General features: G+C 43.7%; 1 protein-coding gene across 1 annotated transcript in view; it reads left to right on the top strand.

The window, feature by feature from the left end:
* TIAM1 (TIAM Rac1 associated GEF 1) overlaps positions 1–6559 on the top strand; it is a 189302-nt gene extending 182743 nt beyond the window's left edge. The window contains exons 23-24 of the mRNA XM_032594597.1: positions 293–465; positions 4059–6559. Coding sequence (XP_032450488.1) covers positions 293–465; positions 4059–4528 — 643 coding nt within the window. The 3' untranslated portion in view covers positions 4529–6559. The remainder of the gene's footprint in view (positions 1–292; positions 466–4058) is intronic.
* Positions 6560–17520: the final 10961 nt, after the last annotated feature.

Here is a 17520-nt window from a genome sequence, read left to right as displayed (position 1 = left end):
GAATCTGGCAACTTCTTGGTGCAGGATCAGTGTATCCATCAATCTATTCGTCAATGGGCTGTCTTTCCCACATTAGCTGCGGGAGATGAGTCACAAAGCATAAAGGGAAAGAAGTGTGTGTTCTCTATCTCCAGCAATGAAAACATGGCTCAGCCCAGAAATTGGAGTTGTGGCCTCTTTAACCTTTGGTCCTCAGGGATATTTGTTGGGCTGCCCCCGATAACATTAGAAGATCCCCATGTGTTAAGTACTTTTTCCCCCTAACGCGTGTAAATCTTCTTTCTTTTCATAGCTCTCCAGAGAGCCGGAAAGATTTCCTGAAGGCTGTGCATTCAATCCTGCGTGATAAGCACAGAAGACAGCTCCTCAAAACTGAAAGCCTTCCCTCATCCCAGCAATATGTACCTTTTGGAGGAAAAAGATTGTGTGCGCTCAAAGGGGCCAGGCCAGCCATGAGCAGGGCAGGTACTGTGGGGATTCAGACGTTCAAGATCCCCGTCACCCCCACTCCACTGTAGAACTCCAGTGAGCTTGACCTTTCTGTTGAGCAAGAATTAGATGTGGCCTTGTGGGGGCTAACACTGGAGTACAGCTCTTCCCTGGTGTCAGGTTCCTTGCCCTTGCCTCCTTCCCGGCAGCTCCCTGGGGATCCGCCCTTCATTTACTCATCTTGCCCTCCCTCCAGCTTCCCTCTGCCACCCTCCTCCTTTTGGCTGGGGACGCCTCTCTCATTCGCCAAGCCAGCAAGTGAGCGCGTTCCCTTTCTGGAGGGGCTCTCTCAGCCTGCTTGTGGAATGAGAGTCGCTGCTTTGCATGACAGCCGGCTTTGTCTAGCAAAAAGCAGTGTGTCCTGTCTCAGCAAGGTCACGGCCTGCCATTCTGAAAACATGGTGGCTCTGTAATCTGAAAACACAGCGATGGCTGTTCTCAGTAAGGATGGCATGTTTGGTAGACCAGGTGACACGTAAGCTGTTTACCCTTGCCTAGTGCCTGCAACTTTATTTTTAGCTTCAGTGTTAGTTTGGGGAAGCCTTGAGCTGCTATTTGGTAAAGAGGAAACTAGAGTTTAAATGGTCCCAGAGTAAATATTCTTTTAGGACTGGAATCATCACCTTGGAGCAGTGAGGAAGGAAGACCTATACTACCATCTATAAATAGCAGTAAAATATATCTAGGAATAAAGGTATTTTCATAACATAGGTATTAGTGACATCAAGATATTCACACTTTTATCCCTCCTTTCTTAAGAGGTAGCCCTGAATCTTGCCGGGAATTGTCCAGTAAAAGAGGCTTCCTTGGCATTTGCCGAGAAGGTTCTGACCTTTGTCCGGGTCACCTTTCTGCCGATTCACAATTGTGTCGAAGAGGCATAGATAGAATTGTGAATGGTTGGAGGTTTTCGTAGACCTAGCCTACATAGCTTGACGTGGGGTATTATGTTCTTGAGGCACCTTACATTTAACTAATGTTGGGGGTTAGTTAAATCGAACCTACTCTCCAATCAGTTGATAAATGTCTGTTGAAAACCTAGTGCAGTGAACATCTCATGTTCTGTTGGGTTCTCCAAGTGTCTTGAGAATCTGACATACCTTTGTATCCACAATTTCTCGTGGAGTCCTCATGTGAAGAAAACTTTGCAGATCCCTTTATACCTCACAGTAGAGCACTTCTCCTGAGAATTGTCTCGCCTAACCTTTTTACTTGCCAGGGAATGTTTAAATTCGGATTGCAAATACGCGTGCCAGCCTCAGGAAATGTGCTTGTCATTGGCTAGGTTTCAGTTGTTAATCAATGAACCTAAATTCAGAGCTGCATTTGCGTTAAAACTAAGCAATTTTAGTCTGCAGGACACTCAGAAGTTTTCCTGCTAAGACCCCTTTGGAGCGAAAACGAATGCAGAGTTACACCATCATGGAAACCAAGAGAAACCCTCAATGTCAGCCTGTTGGCTTTGGCTGATTGGAAGTTGTCTGCCTGATGGCTCATAGTTAGCTGAAGAAAGTTTTGGCCATTCTGCAAACCCCTCAGTATCATCATCAGCATCTTCACGTTAGACGATTTAAAGATGATGCTTGAGTGGCTCAGCCAGCACCAGTTTGTCACAAGTCTTAACAATGAGTTGGGAATACTCAAGTCAGAGATGGTCTCCCTGAACCCTGTATAGCCATCCAGGTTATGAAGTATCCTTTTAACAAAGGATAAATACTCATGCTTCATTGTGCATTGTCATAAGTACCCAGGTAGTTTATTTCTCTGTTCTGATTGAAAAGGACAGTAAGGCCAAGTGTCTTGCCTCAGTACTCAGTCTGAAAGTACTTTATGTCTGCCAAAAGCCCAATGAAAATGAAAGAATTGTACACATACAGAACCTACCATCCATTCTATAATTGGGGTTTGTTTTTGTTTTTGTTTTGTATTTTCCTTATCCCGTATCTGTCCATCTATCGTCCGTCAACGCATCGTATTTTTGACACATTTCAAAAATACACACGTTAACACACTTCACCCCTGAATACTTGAGCATTGGCAAAAATATCTCCAGTAGCCCGATTTTGAATTGAGGTGGTTCTAATATGGCGATTGGAGGCAGGCAGATTCCGCTATGGTGGGATTGGGATGAAACTGAACAGGAAGTTTTGCTTTTTCCCACTGGAGTAAAAGTAGTGCCTTTTTTTTTCTCTCTTTTTTTCCATTTTTCCTGGACACCTTTATTCGATTCCCCTCCTTGATCAAGAGCGATGTCCGTTTGTTCCATTCTCAGCTGGTAGAACGATAGAAGCCTAGGGATCTGAGCCAGAGGATGGCTGGAATGGGAGCCAAGTGAGGGCATCATCCGACCCACTGCCCGTATACCTGCTGCGTTTGGAGTCATGGCTATGTTTGGCAGTACTTGGGAATAGCTATCGGACTTCTTACACCGAAAACAATTTAATGGTTTTAGGGCTTAGGTGCCGGGAACGCGGCTCCTAATGGGGGTTTAGGCTCTTCCCCTCCACTGGGAACCCCATGTTGCATTTCACCTTCTCGTGTCTAACGCCACAGCCCCTTGACTAGCAGAGACCAGGCAGTGGCGTCCCTTGCGTATGTGTCTTTTGTGTGTGAGCGTGTGGCGGGAGTGTTCGTTTGCTTGATTGAGTGGCGTCTTGTGTGTTTTGAAAAACTCTGGCTTCCTAGGGGGCTGTGGGGTGAACGAACAAATTCAAAGATCTGTTTGTTGGTAATGGTGAGTCCCTTTATATGGCGCTTCGAGGATCAATGGCATGGGTGTCATATATGACTTCTTTCTCATTCCACTCGGGCACCGGTATTTTAATTGATCTGTAGGAGAGTAATCGGTGACACACAGAATGTCGTCAGGAGGGACTAAAGCTCACATTTGCTCAGCCTCACAGTTCACGTGGGGCTTTGTCACAAAGCGGGCAGGGCCGTGACTGGAGACTTGGTGTGTCTGAGAGCCACTCTCCTGTAGGCTCTGCGTGAGGGACGCCGTGCCCTTACTTCACTGCAGATCCTCCAGAAATGTGACATTTGGTTTCCCAGAGAGCAGTATAACTTGGACCCAAACTTCTGACTCCTTGATGTGTGATTTCTACGAAGCCAGTGGAACCCTAAAAGCACCCCCTACCCTTACCAGAGACCCATCCCAGCTACATGACCCTAGGACAGCCCCTGGGGATCCCCAGAGCACTGCACCATGGGACATCGTCAGGGCTGAGGGCACTAACTAATCCCAGGGTCAGAGGTCAACTGGGTGCAGCACAAGGTAGAGAAATGGATTGTTTCAGAGGGAGGTGAATCCCCTTTTCCCCATAACCGACAGCCCCCTGCGTCCCTCTGTTCCCCCTGCCCTTCGGTCCGTTGCTATGACATCCTCCAAGTCCAGACATCTGTGTGAAATAAAGACTCTAAGGCAGACTGGTGAAATCTGGACTTTAAGCCCCGAATGACATCAAATAAATACCATTTAGCGTTTCTTTTTCTTTTCTTTGCTGTCTGGATTTTCATCGCATGTAAAGCATGTGGGGGTTTTCTTTTTATATTTTTGTGTGTGTGTGCAGTGTCCGCCCCAAGCAAGTCTCTTGGCAGAAGGAGGCGGCGACTGGCTCGAAACAGGTTTACCATTGACTCTGATGCCATCTCGGCCAGCAGCCCGGAGAAAGAGTCCCAGCAGCCCCCCGGTGGCGGGGACACTGACCGATGGGTAGAGGAACAGTTCGATCTTGCTCAGTACGAGGAGCAAGACGACATCAAGGAGACAGACATCCTCAGTGACGATGATGAGTTCTGTGAGTCCGTGAAGGGCGCCGCGGTGGACACAGACCTGCCCGAGCAGCTTCAGGCTGCGTCCATCAGTCAGCGGGAGAGAGGCCGCAAAAGCCTGGATAGTCACGCGTCCCGCATGACGCAGCTCAAGAAGCAAGCCGCCCTGTCGGGCATCAATGGAGGCCTGGAGGGCCCGAGCGAGGAAGTCATCTGGGTTAGGCGCGAAGACTTTGCCCCCTCCAGGAAACTGAACACTGAGATCTGACTGTCACTTTCCCCCTAGAGAGTGTGTGTAGATACTCCCCACCCCCCACGCCCTGCCCTCCCCCTGCCTCCTCCTGTCCCCTCAAGGAGGAGAATGTCCCCGTAGGTGGCACTCTTGCACACACACACGGTTTTGGCGGCTTGACTTTGTGCTGAAGCCATGTCGCCACCCAACTTCGTCATCTCTCACGACATCAGAAAGAATTGTCCAGAATCCCAAGTAAGCTCGAGTTCCATCTTCTGTACATTCCTAAGGGCTCTTATCCTCAACTAATCAGGGCCGGAAATTTTCAAAAATAAAACAAAAAAAAAGATTCTGTAGCACTGTAAAAAGAATCACCCCGGGTGTTTTAAGTATGTTACGACAGATTAGTTGAAGGGACAGCACAAAAACTAACAATAATAAAACTCGCTCTATCTGAAATCAGTCCAGGAGCCATCTCTCAGTTGGGGAAACCACGTTCAAACACAAAACACAACAAAGCAACTGTACCGTCTACAATGTTCTTACTCCTTCCCCTCTTAAATGTCTGAGAATATCTGTGTATTTTAAGAATGTGTGAGGAGACGGTGGAGATGTATGTTTTGATGAGTTGTTTTTTGGGGTTTTTTTTTGTTGGTTTTTTGTTTGTTTTCTTCTCTCTCTTCTGTTTTGGTCCATGGCTGGTCTTACTCAGTGTCCGTGTTCGGAAGTTCTAGTTTTGCATAGAATTATAAAGATGCCAAACTCTTTAAGAAGAGATCCAAATTTATCACTTGAAAAAAAAACACACAAAAAAACACTATTTTTTGTATTTTACTTGAGATGCAGGGGCACAGATAAGAATTTTACAGTGCTAGTGTAACTCTGAATCTAAAGAAATGAGGATTTTACCTTTTACAGAGAGAGTGAGGCATGGTGATTTTATATTTATATATGAAAGGCCAACAAGATGCTTAGGAGAAACTTTTAAAGAAACAGATTGCTTTTTTTTTTTTTTTTTTAAATGTTTGAATCTCTATGCGAGATGGGAGCTTGGCTGGATTAAACATGACACCCGGATGGGCAGTGTGTTATGTCTGTTGCACGTGGCGGGGGAGGGGAGGCTCCTTCTCAAGGGGTTGCCATAGTGATCATTGGTTTTCCCATCAAAGTTGCATCCTCATCCATAGAATACCTGTCCCTTCCCTGACGGTCCACACCAGACCCCTTAACAAAACAGCCTCTTCAGAAACCTATCTTGTGTTTAATACTTTCAACATGCCAACGAAAACAGGGTAAACACGCTAAAAAACCTAACGTTCTCAACAGATTTCCAAATGGGAAGAACAAAAACAAGTTAAAGCACTTTTGATTCTTTTAAAACGGTTTATAGCTTTTTTTTTTTCTCTCCCATTTCACAATGTCCACTTCCTAAGAAGGGTTTCAATAATATGAAAACTTTCTTTTTTGGGGAAAATATCTATTTGGTGTTTGACACATCAGTAGGTACTTTAAAGACCTGAATTTTATAGTAGCTTTAGGAATTATATTTTATAAAAATCAGTTATGACTTTATATTTCCAGACAATAGAGAGTTCAGAACATCACGCTCCGGTACCCCTGCTTGCTTTACCCGCTTTTCCACCCTCTGTCCCCCCCCCCCTTTCGGGTTTCCAGGGCTTTGAGCTTGATCTTTTGAAAGTTTTATTCTATTAAATTTTTGCTATATCTTCTGGTTTTCTTAAAAAGCTTTAGAATGGTTTCTATACCCTTTGTACCACTGCATTGTTCCATTATCACCTCTAGTTCGATTGTGTCCAGATGGAAAACGGAAGCAGAGACTTCTGATAGCCACACTAGTCCCAGTGCAATGGTTCCGTCTGCAGATGCTAGAAAGTCTGGTGCTTAGAGAGGGTGCCATTGTCTCTTGTACATAAGGTCATGACGTGTCTATGTCAAAAGTTCTTATATATTTCTTTTATAAGCTGAAAGAAGGTCTATTTTTATGTTTTTAGGTCTACGAATGGAACGTTGTAAATGCCTGTCAAACAATAAAAATACTGAAAAGTATCTGGACGGTCCTGTGCCTTTTTGGATGGGAGGATGGGTGTGGACTGTTGGCGGTGGGAAAGAGGAGATTCCTGGGAATGCCCTTTTGTTTCTCTCTCTCTCTAAATAATTATCGTGATCATCAAGGGAAAGCTGACTTGGTAGAGCTTTTCGTGCTTTTGTGTTTTTTTGTGTGTTGTTTTTTTTTAATTTTTTTGTGTTGGAGGTGCCTGGGTGGCTCAGTCGGTTAAGTGTCTGACTTCGGCTCAGGTCATGATGTCGCCGTTCCTGAGTTCGAGCCCTGCGTCGGGCTCTGTGCTGACAGCCTGAAGCCTGGAGCCTGTTTCAGATTCTGTGTCTCCCTCTCACTCTCAGCTCCTCCCCTGGCCACACTCTGTCTCTGTCAAAAATAATAAACATTAAAAAAATTTTTTGTGTGTGTTACTTTTTAATTTTTTCAACTTGAGGTGTAATTGACAACTTGAGGTGTAATATTATCTTAGTTTCAGGTGATTTGGTATTCGTGTATATTGCAAAATGGCCTCCTCAGTAGTACAGTTAATATCTGTCACCATACATAGTTTTTCTTGTGATGAGAGCCTTCAAGATCCACTCTTCTAGGTATGTTCAGATCTGCAGTGTGGTATTTTAACTATAGTCACCATGATGTATGTTACTTCCTGAGGACTTACTCATCTTAGAACTGGAAATTTGTACCTTTTGAACCTTTGACTCATTTTGTCCACCCCCCACCTCTCTGGCAGCCATCAGTCTGTTCTCTGTTTGTGGGCTGGATTCTTGTTCTTTGTGGTTTGGGGGCATTGTTTTTATTTTTATTATTTTTTTAAAGTTTACTTATTTTGAGAGAGAGAAAGTAGGAGAGGAACAGAGAGGGGGAGAGAGAGAATCCCAAGCAGGCTCCACACTGTCAGCGAGGACACAAACCGTGGGATCGTGACCAGAGCCAAAATCAAGAGTCAGTGTTTAACCAGCGGAGGCACCCAGATGCCCCGATACTTTTTTTAAAACCTAAACCTTAATATTTTAAATATCAGGAACCACTATAGAGCAGAATCCGTAGAAAAGAATGCCATTTTACATGTCCTTTCAACATGCCCCACATCCAGGTCAAATTCAGTGGGACCCTCACAGCATTTCTGAGCACCCAGCCCCATTCTCTTTGGCTTTAGGACTTGGCCCATTTTCCTGGAAGCCACCTGGGGCTTCCCGAGCCGATCCCAAGAACTCGTTGGTTTCTGAGTTCTGTGTCTTCATCTTAAATAGAACATCCTGTGTTCCGTTGTGCTCAGGTCTGTGCTTGTGTTTTGTGCCCGGTGTCATTGCCTTGTGCTGTAGACATAAAGGGTTGGTTTGCTTTCAATCAAGGCGTTCACGTTTTGGCTCATGTCCTTCCTGACTGGCTCCTTGAATACATGCGTGGGTGAGCCCCTGTGTGCCGACAAAACACACACACGCTTACAAAATGGGTTCATACTATTTTATTAACGCATACTTTTTTTTATTAATCTGAGTTTTACCCTCAGTGATACAAATTGTGGCCATTTGCCTAAGACAATAAATGGGTTTGTAGCATTCAGAGTCATTGCTACATAGTCATCCATTTTAATGGATGGACTGTGGTTTACCATAATTTCTATGTTCAGTTCCCTGCTGATGGTCATGAACGATTCTGGTTTTTATTATTATAGAAAAATACCGTGAACGTATGTGTTGTGTATTCTTTGTGCACTTGTTAGAGTACAGTCATCGAAATAGGTTTGAGTGTATGTATATGTGTCTTGAAGATTTTGATGTACATTTCTACATTGTAGGGGCCATACTGCTGACCTGTTTGGCTTCTGGTGAGTCGTCAAGATCCACTTTCCTGTCTGGTGTCTTCACTTTGCCACAGAAATGCCTATGGCTTTGCCACGGAGACTGGCATTATCACCTGCGTTTGTATTAGATCCTTGGGCTGGATATCCTGGTGGGTGGGCCATCTCCCAGTGTTCTGTCCTTCCTCCTGTCCACACTCAGTTTCACAGGAACGTTTGGCCATTAAGCTACAGGATTTGGGTACTTAATGTGACACGAGCTGAACATCCTTGCGAGGTCTCCCTTCCGAACTCCAAGGGTTTTAAATACCCTCACTCCACATGTGTTACTTCTTGTTTTCCCTCTAGATTTACATGAGGGAGGAACTTTTACAGTAGTGATAAAATCAGTTTCATAGCACAGACATGTTTGGGCAATTCATTCCTTTCCCCAGAGTCCTCTTATCCATAATGAAGAAAATGGCCTTTGGAAACAAAATAAGGGCTTATAGATTTTTTTTTTTCTTCAAAAAAAAATTAGAGAAAGTCAAGGTAGGGATACATGGTTGGGATCAAATTTATGTTTGAAGTAAATCTTGATGTTTTTTACTAAAAACCATTATGGAAAAAGATTTTTGTAGAACAGAGAGAGGAGCAATGACTGGTAGATTTTCTTTTCTTTCTTTTTTTAAATTTTTTAATGTTTATTCATTTTTGAGAGACAGAGTGAGCAGGAGAGGGGCAGAGAGAGGAGGGAGACACAGAATCCAAAGCAGGCTCCAGACTCAGCTGTCAGCACAAAGCCCGAGTGGGGCTTGAACCCATGAACCGTGAAATCATGACCTGAGTTGAAGTCCAATGCTCAACCAACTGAGCCACCCAGGCGCTCCCTATTGGTGGATTTTCAATAAACTCTCCACGTCTCCGGGAGTTTGTCACCACCCGTGAGAGGAAGATGACCCTGACTCACCGGAGCAATGATCCTTGAGCCAAAATGTGACTTTGCTGCGGGTTCAAAATGCAGATCGTTTCAGGGGAATCCACCTCCCAATCTCCTCACCTTCATCTGCCTGGGAGTGTGCTTGTGAAGGAAGTAGAAGTTTTCTCCTGCCCTTCTTAGAATCCTCACCCTCTTTATGGAAGAGAGACTGTTCTTATCCATTGTGGATCACGCTTGGGAGCACGAACCTCTGGGGCATCAAATAGACACAGAAAAATAGTGTGTTGAGAAAGCAAATGACTCTACTGACCAGGAAGCTCATACTTTTCCATGTCAGGTGGTTTCAGTTTGCTTTCTCTGTGCTTTCATTATAAACGTGAAAAGTAGGAAGAGAATTGGTGCTGAAGTCTTTATGTGGCTAAAAATAGGATCCCTTCTGGAAACATGATCTAATTGAGAAAAATACCCAAACACTTCCATGTCATGAAGAGATCATTTCCAGTGAAATGTCACCTTTTACATTTAATAATATCTTATCTGTTTTTTCTTATTGGTCAATTGTACCGGTAACAATTGTAATCCTAACTCAATCCAAAAGTGATTTTTAAAGAAGTAGTTGGGGCTTTATAATCATAGGAAATGCCAAACTTTTTGTTTTAATTTTTTTTAATGTTTATTTTTTGAGAGAGCTGAAGCGGGAGAGGGACAGAGAAGAGACACAGAATCTGAAGCAGGCTCCAGGCTCTGAGCTCTCAGCACAGAGCCTGATGAGGGGGCGGGGGGAGGGGGGAGGTGGGGCTCAAACATAGGAACCCTGAGATCATGACCTGAGTCAAAGTTGGACGCTTAACCAACTGAGCCACCCAGATGTCCCAACAAACGCCAAAACTTTTATTTTTTAATTATTTTTTAATGTTTAATTTTGTGAGAGAGATAACACAAGCGGGGGAGGGGCAGAGGGAGAGAGAGACCTAGAATCCAAAGCAGGCTCCAGGCTCCACTCTGTCAGCATGGTGCCCAACCTGGGGCTCAAACTCACAAACCATGAGATTATGACCTGAGCTGATGTCAGATGCTTAACTGACTGAGCCACCCGGGCACCCCATTAACAAATACATTTATATAGAGATTTTTAGTGTAAAGTAGTATATTAGAGAGCTAGGGGATTAGGCAAACAAATTTAAAGAAAAAAATTTTCAAGTTTTAAAACGGATGATGGGTGTCCAATTGGTATAGTACACAGATTGTGTAAGATACATTAAAAGTATTATTTTATTTTATATCTTTAAAAAAATTTATTTATTTATTTGGAGAGAGAAAGAGAGTGGGGTAGTGGCAGAGAGAGAGAGAGAGAGAGAGAGAGAGAGAGAGAGAATGAGAATCCCAAGCAGACTCTGCACTGTCAGCACAGAGCCCGACTATGAGATCATGACCTGATCCAAAATCAAGAGTTGGATGCTTACCTGACTGAGCCGCCCCGGCATCCCAGTATTATTTTACTTTAAAATAGCAACTTTTAGGGGTGCCTGGGTGGCTCAGTCAGTTAAGCGTCCAACTTCGGCTCAGGTCATGATCTCGCAGTTTGTGAGTTCGAGCCCTGCGTCGGGCTCTGCGCTGACAGCTCAGAGCCTGGAGCTTGCTTTGAATTCTGTGTCTTCCTCTCTCTGCCCCTCCCCTGCTCATGCTCTCTCTCTCTTTCTCTCTCAAAGAATGAACATTAAAAAAAAAAAATATCAACTTTTATAATAACGTGTGTATCAGTTGCTATGTAACAAGCCATTGTAAGTCTCAGTGGCGTCATCAACATTTACGATATTGGTGATTCTGCGGGTCAGCTGGAAATTCTTCTGGTCTCTGTTGGGTTGGCTGATCTCTTGTCAATTGGAAGCTTGGCGATGGTCTCACTCAGGTCCTGTGGCCTCGGTCACATGTTGGTCAGGTGGAAGGCTATTTGGTCAGATGGTCCTCAGCTGGGATAGCTTGTCTCTGCTCTACGTGGTCTTTCTTCACCCAGTAGACTAGCATAGGCTTCTTCACATGGTGTCTTGGTCAGTTGGAGCCATTGCAACCAATACCATAGACTGGGTGGCTTAACCAACAGACATTCATTTGCCATGGTCCTGGAGGCTGTGGAGTCCAAGATTAAGGTGGTGGCAGATTGAAGGCTTGGTAAGAGCTCACTTCTGAGCTTGTAGATGGCTTCCTTCTGGCTGGGTCCTCACATGGCCTTTTCTTGGTACCTGTGGGTAGAGAAAGAGAGATGTCTCTCTTTCCTTTATAAAGGCACTAATCTCATCATGAGAGTATCACACTCATGAGCTAATCTAAACCTAATTACCTCTCAAAGGTCCCACCTCTTAACACCATAACATTGGAGGTTAGGGCTTCCATATGTGAATTCTGTGGAGATATAAACATTCAGTGAACGTATGGTGGCCTTGGGGTTCCAAAGAACATCAGAGGCCAAGCTCCAATGCAGTTTTCAAGCCCCTTCCCAACTCAACTTTGCTAATATCCCCTCGGCTAAAGCAAGACACGTAGCCAAACCCAGAGGCAGGTTGGGAAGGAACTAGTTATTCAAGGGCATGGATCCATGGGGGTGCCATTCATTAGGGACCATTACTGCAAAAATCTATCAGAACCAGAAATTACATCCTTTGAAACAATTTAAATTTATGACAAAAAAGACATATGTCAATGAGAGGGGGTACATAATCTAAAAAAATTATCTGGGAAAGTTTTTGAGAGAAAACAGAAAATTATTGCCTTAGAAGTTGGAGTTATTTTAGAGGGCAGTCCATGCTTGTTCATACTTGTCTCTTCATTGAGAATCAGGGAGGCTAACTGGACAGAAAGTGAATGGGCTTTGTCACGAGACCCCCATGTGCTTGAACCAGCTGTGTGATCCCGGGCCAGGCACCAAACGCTTCTGCTTCCTCATCTCAAAGAGGATAATAATACCTACTTCACCATGTGACTCGATTCACGGTCACTTTCTGCTTCCTTCCACCCCCAGCCAGGACCAGGAGGTAGCAGGGCCTCAACCTCATGGCAATCTCAACTTACCAGTGCCCTGAGATGAGGACATGGTGCCAGCTTTGCAATGGAAACTTCTGGCTCTGATTTGGACCAGTCTTTCCAGAAAAGCTGAAAAATGCTTTATTCTCATCAGGGATTTCTATTCACTTGTAAAGTTATTCATCACTCTGTTATATATATAAAAGTAAATCTACACTTAGTAGTGACATTAGTGATTAAAATAAAAGTTTTTAGGGATGCCTGGGTGGTTCAGTTGGTTGAGCGTCCAACTATTGATTTCAGCTCAGGTCATGATCCCAGGGTTGTGGGATCGAGCCCTGCGTCGGGCTCTGTGCTGAGAGTGGAACCTGCTGAAGATCACTCTCTCTCTCTCTCTCTCTCTCTCTCTCTCTCTCTCTCTCTCTCCCTCCCCCTCTTCCCCTCTCCCCCACTCACGCTCTCTCTCTCTCTCCCTAAAATAATAAAAAAAATTTTTTTTAAATTTTTATGTAGAACTTTAGTGGTGCCTGGCTGGCTCAGTCAGAAAAGCATGTTGCCCTTGATCTTGAGATTGTGAGTTCGAGCCCCACATTGGGCGTAGAGATTAAAAATGCCATCTTTAAAAAAAAAAGGTTTTATATAGAAATTTAAAAAAATATAAAAGCTACCTTGAAAGTACATAAGTACATTTAATTTATTTGATTGGAAAAACGACATTTTTAAAACAAACATGGAAGCTTCAATCAAAATAGCAACTTGTAGATGAGTCCTATGTCATTTACCACATGACTCAATAATTTCTGTCCAGGGGGCTGAGTCTGAAGCACCCCAATTTTGGAATTAAAAGTGCATTAAAATCCACTGCACAATCCATGTCTTAGCCAAGATAGGAAAATTTTACTAAAATCTTTTTTCTGCTTGAATTTTACATTACTCATATAATGCTATGTACAAAAAAATCTAAAACACATTCGTAGAATTCTATCAACTGTTTTTCATTTTTTCCTACTCTTCCATAGTAAATCTTACCCAGGACATGTGTAATTTCTCTTAAAGTTACATTATTGAGTCAATTTTTATAAGGCACACATTTGAGAATTCTACCATTGTTTTATTGATAATTCCCTCCCCTTCCTCATCATCATTTTTTTTTTTTTTTGGAAATTTTCAAGAGGTTGGTAGTTATTGCAATTGTGTAAAGTGATATTTGAGTTTTGGGTGGCTCAGTCGGTGGGGTGTCCGACTTCGGCTCGGGTTGTGATCTCATGGTCTGTGAGTTCGAGCCCCACGTCGGGCTCTGTGCTGACAGTTCGGAGTCTGGAGCCTGCTTAGATTCTGTGTCTCCCTCTCTCTCTGCCTCTCCCCTGCTCATGCTCAGTGTCTCTCAAAAATAAATACACATTAAAAAAATATTTTTAAATGATACCTGAGTTTTCAGAATTGCAATTGACAGGCACCTGGGTGGCTCAGTTGGTTAAAGTGTCTGACTTCTGATTTCACCTCAGTTCATGAGCTCATGGTTTGTGAGTTTGAGCCCCGGGTCGGGCTCTGCACTGACAATGCAGAGCCTACTTGGGATTCTCCCTCTCCCCCTCTCTTTACCCCTTCCCCAGCTCATGTATGTGCGCACGCATGCTCTCACTCTGTCTCAATACATAAATAAACATTAAAAAAAATTAAAAAAAAAGAGAAAATCTTAATGCATCAGCAGTACTCAACCCCGAGTAGCTTTGAAAATAGGTTGATGCTGGGACCCACCTCCGACCAAGAGCATCACAGGCTCCAGGTTGGCATCAGTGTATTTTTTTTTAATGCTAGACTATGTGAAGCCCAGCTTTTATTCACTTTATATAAGTAGAGAGGTCCAGAGCTGATTTCAATCTTTAAATGGCTTAATGAAATGCTACGTCAGCCTTCAGAAAAGGCCTGAGATGGACTCAAATAGTTCATTTCCTCACTTTGAACTGGACGCACAGTAACTGGTGCCATCACACACACATGCTGGTCGGAATGATTGGTATATTTCTCCGAGAGAAATGTTTATAAAATCATATGTATTGGTTAGTAAGTGCTATTTGGTGGCCAAAGGAAATCCTTTAAATTCTGAGGTGGCCAAAGGAAATCCTTTAAATTCTGAGGTGTCCGTACAGGACTAGAGGACCCTCAAAGCCAAACCAAAAAATGTTGAATGGAACCTAGATAGGATACCTTTAGGCAAGGCACTTGGTAGACCTCTACTATCTCGAGTGTAAGTCTCACACCCAGCTGGAAAGTGGGCCCAATACTAACTGTTATAACCCCATTATGGACTAATTCTATAGGTAGTAATATCTAATCTATTTCTAGTTTGTTGCTTTATATATAAACCTTCGCTTTAGAAAATAGATGTTTGATAGTCTCATCTAAGCAAAGAGATGTGTTCGAGTATTATGAGATTTACAATAGCAACAAATATACAGATGAGAGAGATGTGGAAAGGTTAAATCAATGACTCATACCAAGGAATCTTACCAGAGCTTAAAAAAAACAAGGTAGCGCTACACCCACTGACTTCAGTTTAATTTAATAAGCATTCGGGTGGTTCTAAGGTGTCAGTAGGGCTGTGAACTACAGGACTCTATCACCCACAGGCAAGGAACTTCATCCTTTTCTGGCTCTCTGTCGTGTTATTGGACCCAAGACCACTGGATCTAATTTACCTTGAAAATTTGAAAATCCATACCTCTAACATTTATTGATTGGGGGCAAGATAATAAGAGATTGGGAGCACAAGGTGGATAAACATAGTTCCTGACCCAAGAAGCCCACAGTTTGGCAAAATGAAATCATGAAATGTGATATGGCAATGTTGGGGTTCGGAGCCCATAGCCAAGAAAGAATTCTTGAGACGTCTTCAGGGGATAAAGGTGATTTTATTAAAGCATGGGGACAGGGCTCGTGGGCAGGAAGAGCTGCCCTGGGATTGTGACAGGTGACAGATTATATACCTTCAGGTTGGGAGGGGGTTTAGGGACAGTGCAAGTCTCTAAGGAACTTTGGAAGCAAGGTTTCCAGGACCTTGAGGGGGCTAGCTGTTAAGAAAAGGTCATTTATTACGGTCTGGTAAAAACTCAGTCATGAGACCCTTCAGATATGTGTCAGGGGCCACAAGCTTGGAGTCTGATTGCCAACATATATCTTGGGGGAAGGGCGATAAAGGAAGTTTCTAACGGAATTTTTATATGTTAAAGTAGACTTACAGGACCCTGGGGGGGATCAGGCTAAAATTGCCTTTTGCCCTTAGCAAAAGCTGAGCTCTCAGAGGGTCCCTCTGCCTGTTTCAAGGGCCTGTCAATGGGCTGCAGGCAGTAAGGAAATGTAATTTTTCATTTGCCTTTGTTCCTCACATCAAAATGTCCCTGATAAACACATCGTGTGGAGCTTCTGTTCACTGAGAGCCATTTTCCCTTCCTTCCCAAGAACTTCTGAGAAGGAGCTCCATGTTTGAAATGGGAATAGGGAAGAAACATGCAACCTGAGGATTTTCACAGGTGTGAAATCAAACACCCCTCGCGTTGACTGAAACACTTGGAATTCGTTTTTGCGTGTTTATTTTTTAAACTACTAAATTAATGTGAGTTCAAATGTATGCAATTTTACTTGTGTTAAGATACATTAATAGTAAAGTGAAATGAAGGGAAACCCAATTAGTTGTCCCATTAGCCCATTTCTTGCTCTTCAGTCTGAAGAATGACTCAGGAAGGCAGCCACGCCCCGTGGGTCCACTTTGCCCAGACATACCCATTGCTTCCATCTGGGGTACTGGCTTCCATTTCCCTCTATTTTTATATGCATATGCATATCTAACACACAGATATAGATACATGCATATTAAAAAAAAATTAATGTTTATTTTTGAGAGAGAGAGAGAGAGACCGAGAATGAGCAGGGGAGGGGCAGAGAGAGAGGGAGACACAGAATCCGAAGCAGGCTCCAGGCTCCGAGCTGTCAGCACAGAGCCCCACGTGGGGCTTGAACCCACCCACCGTGAGATCATGACCCCAGCGGAATTCGGACGCCTAACCGAGCCCCCCAGGCGCCCCAATACATGCATATTGAAAGGGAGTCACATTGCACTTTATTATACTATAGTCTGCTTAATTTCACTTATACATAATTATTAATGTGCCACTAAGCATGCTTTAACTATTAACTATATCAATAGTTTCTAAGAGGTGCAAAGATTTCATTTGAGTGGACACACTACAGGACGTCAGATACTCGCTAAAAAGAAATGAGGGTCTCCACTTCAAGTCGAGAATTTTGAATGTTTGAATTACGTTTTTGGCTAAGTGTAAAGAAAACACTGTGCAGCGACCCCTCACCTCTAAAAGTGTCACCTGCCATTCGCAGCCATTTTACACATGGCAAATCGCCAGTGATACATACCCTGTCCGACCCTCACAAAATCCTGTGAGATGGGTTGCACGGATATCTTACTCTCCACAGAGGCGAGAAGAGAAGGCACAAAGAAAGCGTGACTTGCATCCCGGCCGTTAAGTGTTAACGACCAGGATTAGACCACAGAGAGACAAGAAGACTGGCAAAACCCAGCATTGCCAGCTAATTAATTGACTATAATGACAGAGTGCTAGAATCAGACACTGTCCCTGCCTCTTTGAAAAAGAACAGACGTAACAGTCGAGCGTCTAAAAGTCTCTGGTGGTATTTTCTTTATGGTTTTATCCCGTCGATAAGGATAAGAGAACCACTCAGCGTTAACCACCACCTTGCAGCTTTTTGCCGAAGGCTTTGAAGGTACCACGTGTACAGCACTGCCCCCTGCTGGACACCTGCGGGATGGTCTCCAGCTTTTCTTTTCCAGGGTTGACACAGAGGGGAGCTGAGTTTGCAGGAGTGAGGTGGGGCGAGGTGAGCGGGAAGCAGGAATCTGTCCCAAGCTGAAGGGAGACCTGCGGCGTCTCACTTTGCGATCAGTACATTTTAAAAGCAGGCCGGGGATTTTAATGAGCCAGCCGCGCCGTGAACTACAGGTCTGTATCAATCATGAGCAAGAAAATCCTTTTCTCCTTGTCTGTCTTATAATTGGACGGAAAATTATTGGATGTAATTTGCTCTGAAAATTTATATATCTGATCCCAACTCTGGCCGTGAAGAAGCAGTAAGATACTTTTTACTTTAATAAAGTGGTAAAGAGTATAAAGACATAG

This window comes from Lynx canadensis, chromosome C2 (assembly GCF_007474595.2).
Source record: "Lynx canadensis isolate LIC74 chromosome C2, mLynCan4.pri.v2, whole genome shotgun sequence".
Classification (NCBI taxonomy): domain Eukaryota; kingdom Metazoa; phylum Chordata; class Mammalia; order Carnivora; family Felidae; genus Lynx; species Lynx canadensis.
The sequence above is the reverse complement of the archived record's forward strand: the minus strand, read 5'-3'. Positions and strand labels throughout refer to the sequence as shown.